Source organism: Dasypus novemcinctus, chromosome 9, assembly GCF_030445035.2.
Source record: "Dasypus novemcinctus isolate mDasNov1 chromosome 9, mDasNov1.1.hap2, whole genome shotgun sequence".
In the NCBI taxonomy this organism is placed as follows: Eukaryota; Metazoa; Chordata; class Mammalia; order Cingulata; family Dasypodidae; genus Dasypus; species Dasypus novemcinctus.
Genome location: NC_080681.1, coordinates 67,680,977 through 67,701,651, shown reverse-complemented (window position 1 = coordinate 67,701,651; position 20,675 = coordinate 67,680,977). Strand labels below are relative to the sequence as shown.

Here is a 20,675-nt window from a genome sequence, read left to right as displayed (position 1 = left end):
TCAAGGTTCTTCATTGACATTTGGTCCAATTTTTTCTCATTCTTTAGAGGAGCCTGTGTTTAAATGTTCGGATTTTCCTCAGATCTTCTGTATCTGATGCTTGCTCTAGATATGTGATACAATTTTTAAGATTGCCCTTTTATGTGAAATTATTTCATCTCCAGGAGAAAGTTTCCTTCCCTCTGGGCCTTCTCTGAGAAACCTGATCTGTTCAGTTTGTTTTTGTGCAAAATTTTTCCCCAGCACCAGTGATTTAACTTCTTTTCTTCACTCAGAGTTCTCTTTCATTATTCTTTCCAATTCTGGGACTCCTCCTGCTTGATATCCATTAGGTACCTCACCACCACCACCATCTTTTTTTCTGTGAAGCTTTTCTGCCTCTGGTAACTTGCCTCTTAGGGTATCTCAATGTTCAAAGGTCCGTTTTATTGTTTAGGTGATCCAGCAATTAGAGACTGGGTTGACTATATGCACCTCTTGCCAAAAGGCCTGAGGGCCTTTTTTGTGTGCACTCACTTGCCAGGCACTTGTCTTCTACCCCGGGTCTCTGTGGACTTTGGTCCTTGTGCCTGAATATGTGTGTGGTTCTAACTCACTGCTGTGAATGATTCCACAGTCTGAATCCACAGCAAGATGTCCCTAGGCTGCACTGCCCCTGAGCAATTCCAAAGATGCTCAGGGCTGAATGAGGCAGAGGGAACTGAACTGAGAGGTCTTGGCTGCAAATCTCCTACCTTGTGTGTATGTGTTCTTTCTTTTTCTTTAATTTGGCATTTGTGGAGTTCTTCTCCAGTGTCTATTATCCTCCAGAGTTCCAAAAAAGTGGGATTTGTCCTTCTTAGTTGTTTCTGAGAGGAGACTTTTCCAGGGGAAGTTTTAAGTTGCCATGTTAATGACATCATCTCCACAGTGTTATATTTTACTAGATGGCTCTATCTAGATGTCTCATAGGTACCTCAAATTCAATATACCTAAAATACCTTTTCTTCCCATTGATTAGCTAAATAAATGGTACTATTATTCACGTAGGCACTCAGGTCAAAAATATAGAAATCATCCCATACTCCTCCTCTCCTCTCATTACTCACACCATAAATGAAAATCCACAACATCCCCTAAACTATTCCAATCAATTTTTCCATCCCCAATGTCACTGCTTTAGTTTACACTCTGATCATTTCTTTCTTGTATTACAGTTATAACTTCCTAATTTATATTCCTGCCTTTTCTCTAAGTCCTAAGTCTACCTTCTACATAGCATCAGGGAAATTTTTATAATATGCAAACAAACATGAACATGTCACTCCTCTCTAAGAAATACTTCAATGACTTTCCTTTAGTTTTGAGGATAAAATTCAAGTATTCAACTCAAGTGCTTGTGGAATATTCATAAACTGATTATATGATTGGTCACAGAAATACACACACAGGAGAAATCGTATATACATTGTATCATCACAATGCAATGAACTAAACATTAATACTGAAACTTTAAAACAAAAAGGACTGCCAACTCCTGCATTAAAGAGAAAATACAGGAAAGTGGACTTGGCCCAATGGATAGGGCATCTGTCTACCACATGGGAGGTCTGAGGTTCAAACCCCGGACCTCCTTGACCCGTGGGGAGCTGGCCCACGTGCAGTGCTGATGCACATGAGGAATGCCATGTCACACTGGGGTGTCCCCTGTGTAGGGGAGCCCAAATTCAAGGAGCACGCCCCGTAAGGAGAACTGCCCAGTGGAAAAGAAAGTGCAGCCTGCCCAAGAATGGTGCTGCACACATGGAGAGCTGACACAGCAAGATGATGCAACAAAAAGAAACACAGATTCCCGTGCCGCTGATAACAACAGAAACGGACAAAGAAGAACATGCAGCAAATGGACACAGAGAACAGACAACCGGGGTGGTGGGGAAAGGGAGAGAAATAAATAAAAAAATAAATCTTTAAAAAAAAAAGAGAGAGAAAATACATATTGAAATTACAAGATTTCTATAAAAGAAGAATATTGAAAATAATACATATTGGAACCAATGAATTACCAAAAGCTATGGTCAGAGACTATTCATAGCCTTAAATATTTAACTTAAATAAAAATAAATGAACTAAATATCAGATTCAAAAAAAAGTTAGGAAAATAAATGTGAATATAATATTTAACAAAAAACTAGAATTAAAATATAGAATTTCTTCAAAGGTTGTGACATATAATCATATCAAGATATTGGTATCAAACCAAGATATTTAAACCATAATTGCTTTTAACCAAGGATAATAATTAAATTTAAAATAATTCAAAGCACATTTCTATTCTGTCTATAATACTATGTTATTTTTAGCACCAGGAAGTAAAATTGGAGTTTGAGAGAGAACTGGAGATAGCCTAGAATGAGAAAGCAAGACATACTAAGATTAGACTCAAAAACATACAAAAAATCCTATACCACAAAAGAAAACCACTTAATAAATATCTGAAGAAGTTATACCTAGTTCATTACAAATTCAGGGAATCAGGTTCACGATGAAATACTTACATTTCCAATTTCAAAGTTTTGTCTCATTAGCAGATAAAGGGAGGCACTAGCATGTGACCGTATTGTACTGATACTACTGCTACAGTGTCGCAGAAGCCGGAGACATAAATCAGCACACTGTTCTGTTTCTTCTTCGAACAAGAGTTCAGGAAACTGTAAAGAAACAATACAAACGATGAATTTATACAGTAAAAGTTCCAGAGATATAGCACAGTCTTAACTAGAAATTAGTTATATAGCCCCCAAATTAAAAGAATGGTTAAAGGGCAGTTATCAGTTAATGGCTAACAGCATGAAACACAGAGCCAGAAAGACTGAATTTGAATACTGATTATGACACTAACAAATAGTTGACTTTGTACAAGTTTTCTCATGCACAAAATGGGGCTAGTAATAGTATCTACATGGAGTTGTTGTGAGCCTTAAATTAGATAATGTGTATAAAACAATGGGTAAATTTCATCAATAGCTCTGTATTCCATCTAATAGATGACTAATAGTAAATAGCAATCTTCAAGATTTAAGAAGAAGGGAAAAGAAACACAGGAAATAAATACGTGAAGCAGATGAACAAACATAAACTCCTTTTCCATTTACCAAAGAATAAGCTAATTTCCACATGCTTAACTATTAACACATTGATTTCTTGAAAAATCAAGGTAATGAGGAACAGACAACAAAAGGGAGAGAAAAAACAAGAGAAATTACCAAATTACCATATTTAAGTTTTGTTACTAACTTCAAGCCCTTCTCCATATCAAAATCACTACACTTTTAAACCAGAAACTGATTATAGGTGATCCAAATAAATTAAAAAGTCCAAGAAACAGGCAATAGTAGGGAGGCAAAGAATAATCAGGGGTTCTGGGTCATTATTTTAATTACAAATATACTAACCAATGTAAATGTCAAATGAACTTAGACAATGTTAATGACAGAAGCAAATTCTACAGATACAAAGTAACTTACCTTTGAGACCAGGGCTCTCTGTGTAGCAAAGCAGTGTTGTAGATAAACTGCACTTTGGTTACAGGCCATGCTATGTAGTAGCACTTTAAGTACCCCACCAAGAATGCTCTCTTTAGATTCTGTTACAGAAACTGTCTGCAATTTAAAGATAAAAAAATAAAATACAGAGGCACCTGTAGTTTGGTTAAGAAGATAGAGCATATTTATATATACATTAAAAAAAAACCCAAAAAATAATAGGAAAGTGATAGCATAAGATCCAAGAGGACTTTAATAGAAGGAGCTAAGCAGGATTTAGCAAAGAGAGAGAAGAAAATGGCAATAAGAATGGATACGATTTGAATGAGAAAAAAAAAGAGGAACAAGGACATATTAAGAAAGCAAAAACTCTGTCTTGGGAAAATTAATAAATAAATTGGATCCAGTCAAAGTTCATATAGAAAATAAGTGTAGATAAGGCTAAAAACTAGAGTGGTGCCTGAACCAGAGATTGCTGATTGTACACCAATAACAATTCTTTCCTTCTTCCTTTAACAACAGAAATCCTGAGTTTTAGCTGGGTATATGGTAACCAAATTACAGAGAGGTGTTAACAAAAAGAGAAGTATAACTTTCTGGGTCATGTCTTTAAAGGAATAAAGAGCCCTACCCTTGCTCTTTCTTTCTTCCTACTGAATGAAATGCAAACATGATGGTCAGAACTTCATCAACCATCTTGGGTTAGGTATCTTGGACTGATTTTGGTTCTATTTGTAATAGTAGCTTAGACCTATTCCAACTAATAGAGTACCAAAATAAAAAGAGCCTTGAAAGTCTGAAGAGTTTCCTATTTTATTCTTTAGGTAATCAAAAAATAGTAAATTCTTTTATATTTTTAAAATTTTAATCACAGTAATGAATGGTAAAATATTTTAAGATGAAAAATCTCATGGGAATGCACAGAATTGATTAGAGAGGGGACAGCGTAAGTGTCATAATGTAGATGGCTATGGTAATAGCTTTCAGATAAGAACCTAGAGTGATGATGATAAAAAAGGAATAGAGTAGATAGGTGTAACACATATCTCAGGAATGGATTTAAATCCTGGCTTCTCTGCTTACTAGGTATTGATTGTGGGCAATTATTCACCATCTCTTTGCCTCAATGTTCTCATTTACATCATGGGGATACTAAAAGTATCAACTGCATAAATCTCATAAGGATCAAGGTAGGTATTATTTGTAAAGTGATTAGGACATTGTCTGACACAAGAAAAACTTTTAGAAGTTCCTCTTTTTACTATTGTTACTGAAAAGATAATTACTACCTAGAGGGCTACTATTAAAACTAAATTAGAAATTTACATATATATATATATATGACCTAAAACCCTGCTGTGGTATATATATAAAGCACTAAATAAACCCAATGTGATCTATATGTAGTTATGACTATACATGCATGTTGAGTATGGTATGATAGAACATCCAACTATAAATACTCTCAATACTTGGAAATATAAGATTAGACCTTGAAAGGGAGAGACAAAGAGACAGAGGTTTTATAATCATCCTCACAAAAGAAACAGTTGAAGCTGTGCAGTAGATAAAATTTATAATTATAATAGGAGAATCACAGAATGCTTGGAATTGAACTTTTAGGAGCTAGTGATATTTAAAAGTCATTATATGCCTTAATAAATCCAATCCCCTCCAATTTGCCCAATCTGCGTATCAAGTTCCTCTTCTTTCTGTTACTTACCTGGACAACAATCTCTAACGTATCCAAAATGGTTAGATTTGCTTCAGTTGCCAGGTTTCCATCAATCAGTGCTTCATGTTCAATCTCTGCTCTTGACCTAATACAAAATATTGTAAGAAATTATGTTTATATTAAAAAAAAACCTAACAGATTCACAATTCAAAAAAGATTTAAGGATTCATACAAATAAAAATACTTGAAACCATTTTCAATTTCTTCCTAAATGAAAGATTACAAGAGAATAAGGAAAATGACATTCTACATATTAAATATAGCTTTACTTCATCCTTCATTTTGCCAACCAAATCAATACACACTTTTTGATCACATTCCATACAGTACAATAATGCCACTAAAAGCAAAGAAGTTTAGCTTTTAACCAGATACGCAGCAAACAATGGAGTGACATTGACACTAGGTGGTGCTCTATGAGCTTGTATTTAGGGCTGCTTCAGGTAAACCAATATTCAAAGTATTTTCAATGTATTTATTCATGATAAAAGTACTTATTTCTTCAAATTTGCATACAGTTTCCCAAAATTTTTGATACCTCTACTCCCAGAAGATAATTTAACTCTTCAAGGAGACATGAATGCCTTCACTCATAAGAAACAATACAATTTGATTCATTAAAGTGGTTTATTTGAATATTGCAATTTATAAAAGTATTCTATAATTGAAATTCGAAAAATTAAGAATACATACTGTGTATGGGTAAGGTTGACATCATTGCTTTAGCAGCAATAGATAGATAGATATAATACATGAACTAGACAAAACATATAAATGAAAGTGAAAGTACAAGGACATACTACATACTAACTTACAAAGCTCTTAGATATTGCAAGTCTCTGAATCTTTATTATCACCATTAAAGAGACGATATCATGAAATTATATTTTACAATTAAATTTAAGGATAAAATACAACATAGTTATCAGAGTTAAATTACAAAAGCATATATAATGTCCAAACTTAAAATTTCCAGTGAGATTTTGTAAAGAAAAACAACAAAATATTTTTAAAAACCACCACCACCATAAAGACAAATTAGGGGGAAACGGATGTTGGCTTAAGCAGTTGGGCTCCCATTTACTATATCGAAGGTTCAGGGGTTGATGCCCAGGGCCTCCTGGTGAAGGCAAGCTGGCCTGTGTGGTGAGCTGGCCCACATGGAGTGCTGGCCCACACAGGCATGCCAGCCCGCACGGGAATGCCGCCCCTGCGCAGGAGTGCAGGCTGACTCAGAGAGCCGGTGCATCAAGATGACGCAACAAGAGATACAGAGGAGAGAAAATAAGAAGACATAACAGAACGGAGCTGAGGAGGTGAGGGAGAATGATTGTCTCTCTCTCACTCCGGAAGGTCCCAGGATCGGTTCTGGTGCCGCCTAATGAGAATACAAGCAGGCACAGAAGAAAAGACAGCAATTGGACACAGACAGCAGACAGGGGGGTGGTGGGGAGGTGGCAGAGAGAAATAAATCAATCAATCTTATAAACACATATTAAGAAAAAACAAATTAGGAAAACACCAAAAAGTATTTTTCAAAACAAAGCAAACTCTGTGCTATATGGGTACTGCATTACTGTTATCTGCTGGCTCTCACGGAGCCTTGTTTCCTTTAAGTTTTGTGATTTTAGTGTCTGCAGGCTAATATTTCTAGAATTTTACTTATGAGCATTCTCAGACTTTGTCTTGAAGATGGTTCTCAGATTGACCACCTATCCTGGTTTTCCCTAGGATAGGACTGAGGGGTTCCCTGGGATGTGGGCCATTTCATGATAAAACCAGGAATGTCCTAGGCAAGCAGGAATGAGTTGGTCACCTTACTCTCAAATTAAAGTTTCTCCAGCCAGTCAAGCTTCCTGAGGGCTAATTTCGGATTATAAATCCTTAAAAGAGAAATTTTAGTCCCTCTACTCAATGCCAAGTTCAAGTCAGACAATTTTCCCCTGCAGTAACCTGGATAACCTTATACAGAAGGTGAAGCCCTTTAGGTTCCCAGACATGAAATAGTTTCCAATAAGATTCCACAATTTGGACAAGTCCTAAGCTTAGTTTTTTATTTCTTGACCTGAACAATTCCACCCTACTGAGCAAATCCCTTAAGGCAGAAGAAAGTGTCCCTTCCAGTTTCTTCTCTGGGTTCCTGCCTTCATTATATATTAGTCCTCTAACCATTCTTTATTTTCTCATAAGGTCATGATGCATTTAAAATTAAGTTCTTTATATATATATTTCATCCACCAATTTTAGTTGTTTTTTGCAGTTGGGTCAATGCGTAGACCTAGTTTGCCTTAGTGTTAGAAAGAGAAGACATAGTTTTATGTTTTATCTTTTCTTATTTATATCCAAGCTCCAAGAGAAGAAAGATTAGTTTTCAGTTCTTTGTAACCCTTGAAATATTTAGTTCAGTTTGAGACTTAAAATATGTTCAGAAAATAGTACCTGAATTCATTTTCCAAGGGGATTTGTTGAGGAAAATGAGTTTAAAATATAATCATTTGCTTTACTATACTACAATGAATATTTCTTCCCCCAAATCTGTTTACATTTAAAATTTAAAAATAGGAAAGCAGATTTGGCTCAATGGATAGAGCGTCCACCTACCACATGGGAGGTCCAAGGTTCAAACCCAGGGCCTCCTGTCCTGTATGATGAGCTGGCCCATGCGCAGTGCTGATGCGTACAAGGAGTGCCATGCCATGCAGGGGTGTCCCCGGCATAGGGGAGCCCCACACACAAGGGGTGTGCCCTGTAAGGAGAGCCACCCAGCACAATAAATGTGCAGCCTGCCTAGGAGCGGTGCCACACACACGGAGAGCTGACACAACAAGATGACCCAACAAAAAGAGACAAAGATTCCCAGTGCTGCTGACAAGAATATAAGCAGACACAGAAGAACACAAAGGGAATGGACACAGAGAACAGACAACTGGGGTGGGGAAGGGGAGAGAAGTAAATAAAAAATAAACCTTTAAAAAAAAGAATTGAAAAATAAAACGTGATTTTGTCTTCTAACATTTGAACATCTAATATAGATATATATATATAAAACACTAAATTAGTCATTTTCCATTGCAGCTGAAACCCAAAGAGCCCATCACTAACATAAAATATAAAGCTATATTACTTGTCAAACTTCTCTGTGTTTTGACGCCAGTGAGTCATATCTTTTCTCCACCTCAGATTTTCTTGACTTCCAAAGGCACTTCCGGATGGACTTCTCTCTGTCAAATAAATTTCAAAACCAATTCAACAATGTTATTTCCATTAGACTACATGTATGTATACATGCAAACATACAAGAAATACTGCACAATGCTATTCATTTTGTACAGTTATTTAATTCAAATACAAGTGGAAAAATCTGGTTATCAGTGCTTCCAATTAAAAATTTTCACAACAGTTAACAAAAGAATATAAAAAAACATCTTTTTAAATAAGCAAAATTTCTGACACTGATTTTATTCCAAATCTTAACCATGGCTTTTTTATTTTTAAAAATGCTTTTAGATTATATAAATGTTATATAAAAAATATAGGGACTCCCATATATTCCCCCTGCCCCACCCCCCACTTTCCCCCTTTAACAACGTTTTTCATTACTGCGGTACATTTGTTACATTTGATGAACACATATTAAAGCACTCTTACCAACCATGGATATAGTTTATATTATGGTTTACCCTTTGTACTACACAATTTTCAAGGTTTTGACAAAATGTGTCATGGCTTTTATCTGTCATTGCAAAATCATGTAGAACATTTAAATGTCCCATGTTACCCATTCTTCCTTCTCCCTCCCCTCAGAACTTCTGGTGGCCACTCTTTTTTTTTACTTTTATTATTTATTTATTTCTCTCCCTTCTCCCCTGCGCCCCCGACCCCAGTTGAATGCTCTCTGTGTCCATTCGCTGTGTGTTCTTCTGTGACCAATTCTATCCTTATCAGTAGCACCGTGAATCTGTGTTTCTTTTTGTTGCATCATCTTGCTGTGTCAGCTCTCCGTGTGTGTGGTACCATTCTTGGGCAGGCTGCACTTTCTTTCATGCTGGGCAGCTCTTCTTATGGGGCGCAGGGGACACCCCTGAGTGGCACGGCACTCCTTGCGTGCCATCAGCACTGTGCATGGGCCAGCTCCACACAGGTCAAGGAGGCCCAGGGTTTGAACCATGGACCTCCCATGTAGTAGGCAGACGCCCTGTCCATTGGGCCAAGTCTGCTTCCCGCCATTGTCTTTATATCAATGTCACAAGTTCTTCCATTACTAGAATAATAATAAATTTACTTTAGTCCATAGATGCACTCCCTACTTATGCTTATTCGTTCCTCAATCTTGAGGATTTGGGGCTGGTGATACCCATTCTGCTTCCAATCGAGAGGGGGAACCATGTTTTTAAAACCCTACATGATCATCATTTCCTACCACTCTCTCTCTCTTGCTTACACCATTTCTATTCTCCTGGCTACTCCCTGACACTATATATGCTCCTGATTTAGGACCTGTGCAATTGCTGCAGTCTGTTCTGACTCTGGTTGCTCTTCCCACAAATTTTTGCGTAATTCATTCTCTTACTTGATTCAGGTCTCTCTCTAGTCAATCATCCACCACCACCTTCTCAGAAAGGCCTTCTTGTACTTTCCAACACTTCCTATCCTCTTAATGTATTTCTCTTCTCTGTACTTATGACCATTTAAGTGCTACTTAAGAATAATGTCTGCTTTGTTCACAGCTTTATGCCCAAGGCTGGCACATATTAAGAGTCCAATACTTTGTTGTTCAATAAATAAACCCAATAGGAAGGATGCTCCCTTTGAATCTACATAAGACAGGATGAGAGGGAGAAGGAGGCTTTCTTCCAAGAGGTTTCTGGGTTTGCAAAGCAAAGTGAATAATAAGGACTCCTTTAAAGGGTAGAAGCAATAGAACCGATTCATACAAGTCCATAAGAACTGGAGAAGGCATAGAGAATTGTGGACAAATGTACAAAATACGTATTTAAATGATGGAATGAAGTCATGATTCAGGGTTTCAACCAGAAAACTAGTACTCTTAACAAAATGAGACTTTAGATTGAGATGGGAGGATGAAAGAATAGTAAAAAAAAGTAAAAATTCAGAGTTCAAATAGAGATTAAAAATTCTGAAAAACAAGTATCACTTGCTACATAAGGAACATGTTTGAATGTTTCTCCTGATTTATTTTCCTTCTCTTTCCTTTCTTCCCCTCTTTTTTGGGGCTTTCTATCTTTAAGAAATTTTGTGAAAGAAAACAAAAAAGATATGCCAATATTAAACAAAATAAATATCTATGATCTATTTACATTTCTATCGTTAAAAGAATTTTGTGGGGACAAAATAATCTTTCACCCCTCTAGTTAAGAATGCTATCATTAGGTTGCTTAGCTTAGATGTCCAACTAAGAATACAAAGGCATAATTTGCCTAAGACAAGAATTTCAACTCCTACATTCAAACAATGATAGTTGTCCTGAGACCTTAGGATTAGCAATATAGCAAGTATTGTTAACAGTTGCACACTTTACTTATATACCTGTGGTATAATATAAAAAACACTAAATTAGAAGTCAAAGGTTCTTGGACAGCCCATTTAGTTGTATGATCTTGGGCAAGTTATTGTACCTCTTTGAGTTTTAGCTTATTTGTTTAAAAATGAGGAAACATATTATTGATGTTTTAGTAATAATTAAATGACCTCAGTAAAAGTCATTTTTTAACTTTTCCCCAGGATTCTTTTACATAATATTAAAAGAAAACCCAGAGGCATACTGTAAACTGTATATAACACGAATGAAAAAAAGGTCTCTATTATATTCCTTCAAAGACAAAGCCTGTGTCTTATTCATTTTAAAATTCCAAACACTTACACATAGCATATGAAAGGTATATAAATAAATGATCATTATGCCTATGTCCTATGCCTATTAGAACACAAGGGTTAAAAAATATACATGCATACATATAATATTTTAAGTGAACAAACATAGTGGACTGTTAGCATGAGTCATGTACACAGATAGCTAAGCCATATCCCTTACCCAACAAAGCTCTTGGAAATAATATTATTTGCATGTCATATTAGAATTTACACCTACATGGTCTCCACAAAGATGGTAAGATCAGTTAGTTATGCTATCTTTTTAACTCTCATAACAACTGTAAATACATGAGGAAAAAGGTCAGAGATTAAGTGACTTGGCCAAGGTTATACAGCTAATGGGTAACAGATCTGAAATAAGAACTAGACCATCTGGGAAACGGACTTTGGCCCAGTGGTTAGGGCGTCCGTCTACCACATGGGAGGTCCACGGTTCAAGCCCTGGGCCTCCTTGACCCGTGTGGAGCTGGCCCTTGCGCAGTGCTGATGCGCACAAGGAGTGCCGTGCTACACAGGGGTGTCCCCCGCGTAGGGGAGCCCCACGCGCAAGGAGTGTACCCATAAGGAGAGCCGCCCAGCACGAAGGAGGGAGCAGCCTGCCTAGGAATGGCGCCGCCCATACTTCCCGTGCCGCTGACGACAACAGAAGCGGACAAAGAAACAAGACGCAGCAAAAAGACACAGAAAACAGACAACCGGGGGAGGGGAGGGGAATTAAATAAATAAAAATAAATCTTTAAAAAAAAAAAAAGAACTAGATCATCAAATGCTACTTAACTGTTTTCTCTCCTTGATGTCTGAGTTTGACGGGCAATACCTTTGCCTTAAATCTAGGGTATATTAATTCAACATGAAAAAAAAAATTTCAACGTGAAAACCAGAACACTTAAAAGAGTAAAAAGGAATGCTATTATCATTTATACAAGGGCACAGGCATAAACTGAGATTATACAGGAAAAACCAGGAAGTACGCTGATCCTACTTAAAGTAGAATTCTAACAAATTCCTGCCGAGAACTGGTTATTTAAAAGTTACACCTAAAATATTCTTTAAAAGTATAGATTTATCATTAAAGGTTTCCAACGATGATCATTTTAATATATATTTCAAAGAAATTTAAAATATTCTCACCAGGAGAAGGTATTGTGTACGTACCAAGCTGTCCTCGGCTTCGACGCACCATTTCTTGTCTAGCTCCTATGCTCCCAAGGATAGCTTCTTCAAGTTTTGCTCTCATGTCTTTTGATTTCTTAAAGGTCAAACTGTTCATTCTTTCAAATACTTTCTTTCCCTAGAATTTAAACAATAGAAAATTTCTTCTTCTATTTCCACATGATTTGTTTTCTTGTTATTCCTTACAATGGTATAATAATTACTCACTTTGTACTCAAAGCAAGATACACAGAGATAAAGCAAATCTAAAAGCCGGTTGAGCTGTAGTACAGAGAGGTCTGTAAACCACTTTTGTAGAACTGTCTCATCTGCATTCTTGAGAACCCATAGCAGACAAATCAAAAGGCTCCGACTTGATTCTGCAGAAAAGGTAGTATGCTGTCTGCCACTCTGAAAATAAAGAACAGTAGATTGAAACTGAGACACACTGATCAATGATTATCTGGGTTTTTTTGTGAGTTTTTTTGATTGTCAATTGTTTTCTTCTTTAAAAATTGCTTAAAAATTAAGTACTTTTTAAAAAATCATTTGATTTATGTGATGCTTATATAAAACAATCAAATAGAACCTTGTATCATTTATTGGACAAATACTCTGTCTCAGCCATCATACTAAGCACTTAATATACATTACTTCATCTAGTCTCCCAACAATATTACCAAGCAAGTTGTATCACGTAATTTTTTTTTCTCCCCCTACCCCCAACCCTGCTGTTTTTGCTGTCTATTCGCTGTGTGATCTTCTGCATCTATTTCTCTTCTTGTCTTCTCTTCTCATTTTCTCCTCCAGAATTCACCAGGATTCGATCCTGAGGACCTCCAATGTGGAGAGAGTTTCCTATAACTTGTGCCACCTTAGTTCCTGGTTTCTGTTACGTCTTGCCTTGACTCTCCCCTTTGTCTCTCCTTTTGTTGCATCATCATCTTGCTGCGTGGCTTGCTGCATGGGTTGCCACATAGGCACTTGGCTTGCTGTGCAGGCACGTCTTTACCAGGAGGCCCTGAGAATTGAACCTGGGTCCTCCCATGTGGTAGATGGAAGCCCAATCATTTGAGCCACATCTGCTTCCCTCATCTCAATTTTAAAGACAAGGATATAGGATGACAACAATGCTAGTGATAATATCTTTGAAGATGACAAAAAACAAAATTTTAAATGTGTAAGATACTAAGTTAATCACTTTATCTTAGTGAATCTTACAACAGTATTAAGAAACAGTTTTTAACTATTACTACTTCTAGTTTACACATTAAAAAACTGAAGGTTAGACAAAGAGTAATTTGCCCAAGATCACATACTAGCAAAAGATAAAGCCAGGATTTTAGTCCAGGTTTGCCAAACTCAAAAGCCAACATTCTTTTCCATTACACTCATTTAATAGTTGGTTAATAAACACACTGAATATTAAGAAGAAAGCAGTGGAGGGGATGTTGAGAGAAAAGACAGAGGAAAGCTGAATATGCTTAACTTTCGAGGTCATGAACTTAACTAATCTTTTATCTGTCCGGGATGATAATAATGGTAGCAACTACTACTTAGATAATGCCTACTCTGTTCAAGGCACTGTACTAAACACTTTACACATATTAACTTATTTATCTCTTGTAACAAACGAAAGTAATATTAACATTCATCCCATCTTAAAATAAGAAAACTGAGCCACCAAGAAGTATTTTGTACTAAATGGCAGAACTGGGATTCAAATGCAGACAGTGTGGCTCCAAAAATGGAGCTTTTATCCACTATTCTTATTGCGTCTCACAGAAGCATGCATACACATATAAGTTCCTTTTATGCACTAATTTAACCAGAATATTACATACAGTGTCTTTGACATGGAAAGAAGTAACTTTGACCCTCCCAATTCCAAATCCACAATTTTACTCATTATGAAAATGTTCATTCTTTAAAAAGTTGGTACTTTCTTACAGCTGAATTTTCAGATATGTGAACCTGTACTGCCTGAATTCCCAATTACTCAGTTTTTATATATAAAACTAAAAAAAAGAATTCTGAACTCAACAACCAGACATAGGGTAACATTTCTAATACCGCCAATAAATTGCCAATAACAAACTGAAACATTTTGAAAAAAAAGTCAGACAAAAATAAAAAAAGATTCATTAACAACAATGTCACTATTTCTCCAAATTGCTCAAAAGGATCAATGCTGTTAAAGTAAAAATCAGATAAAGGATTTTCCTGGATGTTTTGCAAATTGATTTTAAAATTTTATTGAAAAGAACAAATGTCCAAGAATATCCTAAACACTCTTGAAGAAGAACCAGGTGGTATGAACCATAACTGAAGATGTAGAACTCTGGGACCTCTTTCTCACTCCTGAAAATAGTAGTATGGAAGAATTCTTTCTATTTTCTATAGATCATCCTATCTCAATCAGAAAATTAAGAATCAATGGACCTCAGTGAAATAAGTACTCAAGCAGGGATCATCAATAGATGTTAAAACACTTAAATAAGAGGTTGTTTAAAAACCAAATAATTGTTATGGTTTCCAAATTCTCACTTAACAGACTTGCTGACTGTGAAGGCAAAAAGATATCTTTATTAAGGTGAGATATGGCAGTCACCATTTTAACCAAAACTCAGTATTCTGAGTAGTGAGATGACATGAAGTGAAATGCCTTTTAATAGGATGCAATATGAAGTACACAGCATATCTACAAAGTATTCTAGCCAAAAATACCTTTAATTCCATATAGCCGTCAGACTATACTTTATAGGTTATATGGAGGCTAGAGAAATAGTTAAATAAAAACCCAAGGAAACAATTAAGACAGATGAAGAATATGGGACATCCTACAGATTCAAATTGCCTAAATCTTTTCAAAAATTCAATGTCAGAGGAAAAAGTAGGAGTTTTCTAAATAAAAAAAAAAAAATAACAGATATAACAAGGAAATGTAATACATGAAGCTTGACTGACCTGCTTTGAAAAAATAGCTTAAAAAGACTATTTTGAGACAACTGGGGAAATTTGAATATAGAGTATTTCTCAGATGATATTAAGAAATGATTGTCAATTTCCATAAGTGTGATGATGATAAAATGAGTATGTGCTAGAATGTTCATTTTCTCAGGAAATATATGCTGAAATATTTAGGGATTAAGTCTTGAGTCTTCAATAACCTTTCAACAATTAAAAGAAGATTGGAGAAAATTTAAAAACACTAAAAAAAGATTGATAAAGCAATATGGTAAGATGATAACTGTTGAACCAAAGTGTTCGGCAAACTGGGTGCTCATTACATTATTCCTTCAACTTTTCTATTCACTTAAAGTTTTTCATAATAAAAAGTTATAAAGGAAAAAAACTACTGTTAAAAGCATCAAAGAGCTTACATAAAAATTTTCCATGTCAAAACCAAGGGAAACGTAACAATAAGGGAATGAACTCTCTGAGGGGGTAGTTGAGGAGGTCAGCAGGGAAACAAAGAGAAGACAAGCTGTAACATGGCCAACAGACAACATGGCTACATGATCCTACATGAGACCTTGAGTTTAACTGTGAGGTTCCACTTCCTCTTTCTGGGACCTCCCCTTGGCCCTGGATATTCCAAACAGGCCTCACACCATTGACCCCAAAATTGGTGAAGTAACCACTAACAGCTGAGGACCCTCCCCTTAGCATTATTAGGAAGTGGGAGGAATAATTAATAGTTTAAAAAGTAATCACACAAAGCAGAGCTTGCTCTCTCTGCCTAGAAGAGGCCATACCAAATTTTGGTATGTACTTCCGCCCTTCTCTCCCATTTCTCAGCAAGCTCTGTTCTTTCCCCCAATTTCCCAATAACGTCTTTTTGATGGTGTAAAATAAAATAAAATAAAATAAAATAAAATAAAAAACCACAAACAAACAAGAGGAAGAGAGGATAGTAGAAAGATGGTAGAGAAGGCAGCTCCAAGATTCAGTCCCAGAGTTCACCTTCTAAAATATTAAAATGTAAAATGTACAACAGGAGTACAAGAAAAGAAAGAGGAAATGATGGTCTATTCAAAGGAAAAGGATAAATATCCATATATGACCAATGAAGAGGGCTAAAAGTGGGACTTACCAAAAATATTAAAAAAAAAAAAAAATGCCCCAGGAAAAAAAGAAAACTACTGAGAAAGGGTTAAAGGATATCAAGAAATCAATGAATGAGCAATATGAAAATATTGGTGGAGAGAGAGATATTATGAAATGAAATCACACAGAACTATAGGAGTTGAAGACCACAATAATTGAAATGAAAATTTCTCAGGAGGGTTTCAACAGCAGACTGGAGCTGGCAGAAGAAGGTATCAGCAAATTCAAAGACAAAAAATTGAAATGAGGCTGAGGAAGAGAAAAAGAAAATTATAAAATGCCACCTCTGAGACATCATCAAATTATAGGAGTCCCAGAAGAAGGAGAAATACTCCAAAAAAATGACAGGAGAACTTCAAAAAACTTAACAGAAGATGTGAACATGCACGTTAAGAGGCCCAGAGAACACCGTACAGGATAAACAGGAAGAAAAATAAACCCTGTAATATACTGATCATATGCAAAGGACAAAGAAATTGTTCTGAAAGCTGCAGAAGAGAAGGAATGTGCTATATTCAAGGAGGCCCCAATTAGATAGAGTGCTGATTTCTTATCAGAAACCATGGAGGCAAGAAGGCAATGGGTTGAAATATTTCAAGTGCTGCTAGTGGTGGGGTGATGTATGGGAGCCCTGGATGATGATATCCAAGTTTGTTTTGTCAGTTCACAACTTTTACTATACACTATTGTTTGTGTATGTTCATGTATGAATAATATGCGTCAATAAAATTTAAAAAATAAATAAAAAATGAAATTAGTGACAAAAAAAAAAAAAAAAAGGAATCAACTGCAAGCCAAGAATTTTATTTCTGGCAAGACATTCCTAGATTGAAAAAAAAAAAAAAAAGGTGAGAGAGTTCATCACCATTAGACCTGCCCTACAAGAAATGCTAAAAGGAGTTCTTCAGACTTAAAGGAAAGGACACTAGACAGTGGTTCAAGCTGGCATAAAAAAATAAAGACCTCTAACAAAGGTAACCATTTGGGTAATAAGAAACGCCAATATTCTTGTATTATATTGCTTGGTAAGTAACTTCACTTCTTATTTCTTAAAGGAAGGAAAAAGCAAATACAGAAAAAGTAATGATAAATGTATGTTTTTGAACATACAATGTATGAAGATAAAAGTGGTTATTAATACAAAATAAGGAGGGGGGATGAGGAAAAGTATATGTGTAAGCTACTGAAAACAAGAAGGCAGCAAATCTAATATATAATCAGGATTTTACATTTTAACCCCATGGTAAGAACAAAGAAAATATATGAAAAATATACGCAGATTGCCAAGAGAAGGCACTCAATATGGTACAACACAAATTATCAAATACATATATAAATAGGCATTAATGAAAGAATTGAGGAACAAAAAAGGTACAAGACTTATAAAGGCTAAAATAGCAAATTGCCAATGTATCTTCTCTAACCACAACAGAACAAAGCTAAAAGTCAATAACAGAGATAGAAATGGAAAATTCACAATTATGTGGAAAATAAACAGCATACTCTCAAAAAAAATCAATGGGATACAGTGATAATCAAGAAGAAAATGAGGAAATATTTTGAGACGAAGGAAATTAAATACAACATACCAAAATTTATGGGATGCAGCAAAGTCAGTGCTGAGGAAAAAATTATGGATCTAAATGTTTACATTAAAAAAGAAAGCTTCAAACCAGAGATTTAACCTCAAAATTGGAAGAACTAGAAAAAGAAGAGCAAAACTAAAACCAAAGTGAACAGAAGGAAAGAAATAACTACAATTAGAGCAGAGATAAAATAGAAAACAAAAATCAGTAGAGAGAATTTTTTTAAAAATTGGTTCTTTGAAAAGAGCAATAAATAGGACAAACTTTTAACTAGACTGACAATGAAAAAAAAAAAGAGAGAGAGAAGATACAAATAACCAAAATCAAAAATGAAGAGGGGGACATTGCTGGCAAACTCACTAAAATAAAAAGGACTATAAGAGGATTTTATGAAGAACTATAGGCCAATAAATTAGATAACATGGATGAAAGGGACAAATTCTTAGAAACATACAAACTACCTATATGAAGAAACAGAAGATCTCAATAAATCAGTTATTAGAAAAGAGAGTGAATCAGTCATCAAAAAACTTCCAACAAAGAAAAGCCAAGAACCAGATGGCTTCACAGAATTTTACCAAACATTCTAAGACTTAACTTCAATTCTGCTCAAACTTTTCAAAAAAAAATTGAAGAGGACAAAACACACCTTAATTCATTCTATGAGGCCATAAACACAACTCACACCAAAGCCAGATAAATGTACATAAAAAAGAAAACTGCAGACCAATATCTCTTATGAATAAAGATGCAAAATTCCTTAACAAAATAGTAACAAATCAAATCCAACAGCATAATAAAAGTGTTATACATGATGATCAAGTGGGATTTATCCCTAGTTTGCAGGGTTGGTTGAACATGAGAAAATCAATTAATGTAATATGCTACATTGAAGGAAAAAAACACATAATCATCTCACTTGATAAATAAAAGGCATTTGATAAAATGCAGGACTACTTCTTGGTAAAAACATTTAGAACACTAGAAATGGAACACTTCCTCAACATGATAAGGGACATATATGAAAAACCCACAGCTAACATCCTACATAATGGTGAAAGACTGAAAACTTTCCCTCTAAGATCAGGAACAAGTATGTCCACTGTGACCAGTGTTATTCAATATTGTACCGGCAATTCTCACCAGTGCAGTTAGGTAAGAAAAAGAAATAGAGGCAGCCAAATTAGAAAGGCAGAAGTAAAACTTTCATAATTTACTAATGACATGATCCTGTATATATAAAGACCTGAAAAGTCTACAACAAAGTTACTAGAGCTAGAGGACAAATTCAGAAAGGTAGTGGTGTACGGGATCAACATGCCAAAATCAGTAGTCTTTCTTTACACTAGTAATGATCAGTCTGAGGAGAAAAATGAGAAAACAATTCCATTTACAATAACAACTAAATATTGTTAAGATGTAAATCCTACCCAAAGCAGTTTATAGATTTGATGCATTCGCAACCAAATTTTAGAAATGAAAAAGCCAATCATCAAATTCATACGGAAGGGTAAGGGACCCTGGATAGCAAAAGCCATCTTGAAAAATAAAAATGAAGATGGAGGACTCACACTTTCCCACCTTAAAATTTATTACAAAGTCACAATAATGAAAATGATACAAACCAATGGAATTGAACTGAGAGCTCAGAAAACAACCCTCACATTAATGGCCCACTGCTTTTCAATTTTGTTTTGTTTGTTTTTTAGGTACCAGGGGCTGGGGATAGGACCCAGGACCTTCCTAAGTGGGAAGCCAGCACTCAACCACTGAGCCACATCAGCTTTCGTTTTGTTTTTTACTTCTTGTTTTGTGTATGTGTCTTTCTATTTCTTTTAGGAGGCACCCAGAACCAGATCTGGAACCTTCTGTGTAGAAGGTGGGTGCTCTACCACTTGAGTCATACCCGCTACCGCAACTAATTTTTGACAAGAGGGCAAAGACCACTGGATTGGAAAAGCACAGCTCTTCAACAAATGGTGCTTAGAAAATTGGATCACCATTTGTATCTCCCACCCCCTGGGGAATCCCTACCTCATACTTTATGCAAAAATCAACTCAAAATGGATCAAAGACTTAAAATATACGAGGAAGAATTATTTAACTCGGTAGAACTATCAAAGTCCTAAAAGATAATGTAGGATCTTCTGTAGGGCAATGGTTTCTATTACATTACAATCACAGCATAAGCACAAAAGAAAAATAGATATATGGGATCTCATCAAAATAAAAAAAACTTGGCCTCAAAGGATTTTCCCATAAAAGTAAAATGACAATCTACACAATCGAAGAGAATAGATGAAAGTCATGTATCTGAGAACAGTTTAATATTCAGTATATATAAAGAAATCCTTAAAATTAACAACAAAAAAGACAAAGAACCCAATTTAAAAATGGACAAAAGACTTGAATTGACAACTGGCCAAAGAAGATGTGAAAATGGCCAAAAAGCACATGAAGAGATATTCAACATCACTAGCTACTAAGTAAATTCAAATCAAAACCAAATTGATACCATTTTACATATACTAGGATGGCTAATATTAAAAAAAAAAAAAAAAACAGAAAATAAGTGTTGGAGTGGATGCAGAGAAATAGGAATCCTTGTTCACTGCTGGAGTCAATGCAAACAAGTGCAGTAGCTGTGCAATATAATTCTTTAAATAATTAAGTATGGAA

General features: G+C 35.5%; 1 protein-coding gene across 4 annotated transcripts in view; it reads right to left on the bottom strand.

The window, feature by feature from the left end:
* Positions 1 to 20,675, bottom strand: part of DOCK7 (dedicator of cytokinesis 7) — a 319,752-nt gene that overhangs the window by 63,292 nt on the left and 235,785 nt on the right. For all 4 annotated transcript variants that reach the window (XM_058303469.2, XM_058303470.2, XM_058303471.2 and 1 more), the window contains 6 exons: positions 12,529 to 12,711; positions 12,304 to 12,439; positions 8,381 to 8,477; positions 5,245 to 5,341; positions 3,504 to 3,638; positions 2,535 to 2,687 (listed from right to left, as the gene is read on the bottom strand). In XM_058303469.2, the coding sequence (XP_058159452.1) occupies positions 2,535 to 2,687; positions 3,504 to 3,638; positions 5,245 to 5,341; positions 8,381 to 8,477; positions 12,304 to 12,439; positions 12,529 to 12,711 (801 nt within the window). The remainder of the gene's footprint in view (positions 1 to 2,534; positions 2,688 to 3,503; positions 3,639 to 5,244; positions 5,342 to 8,380; positions 8,478 to 12,303; positions 12,440 to 12,528; positions 12,712 to 20,675) is intronic.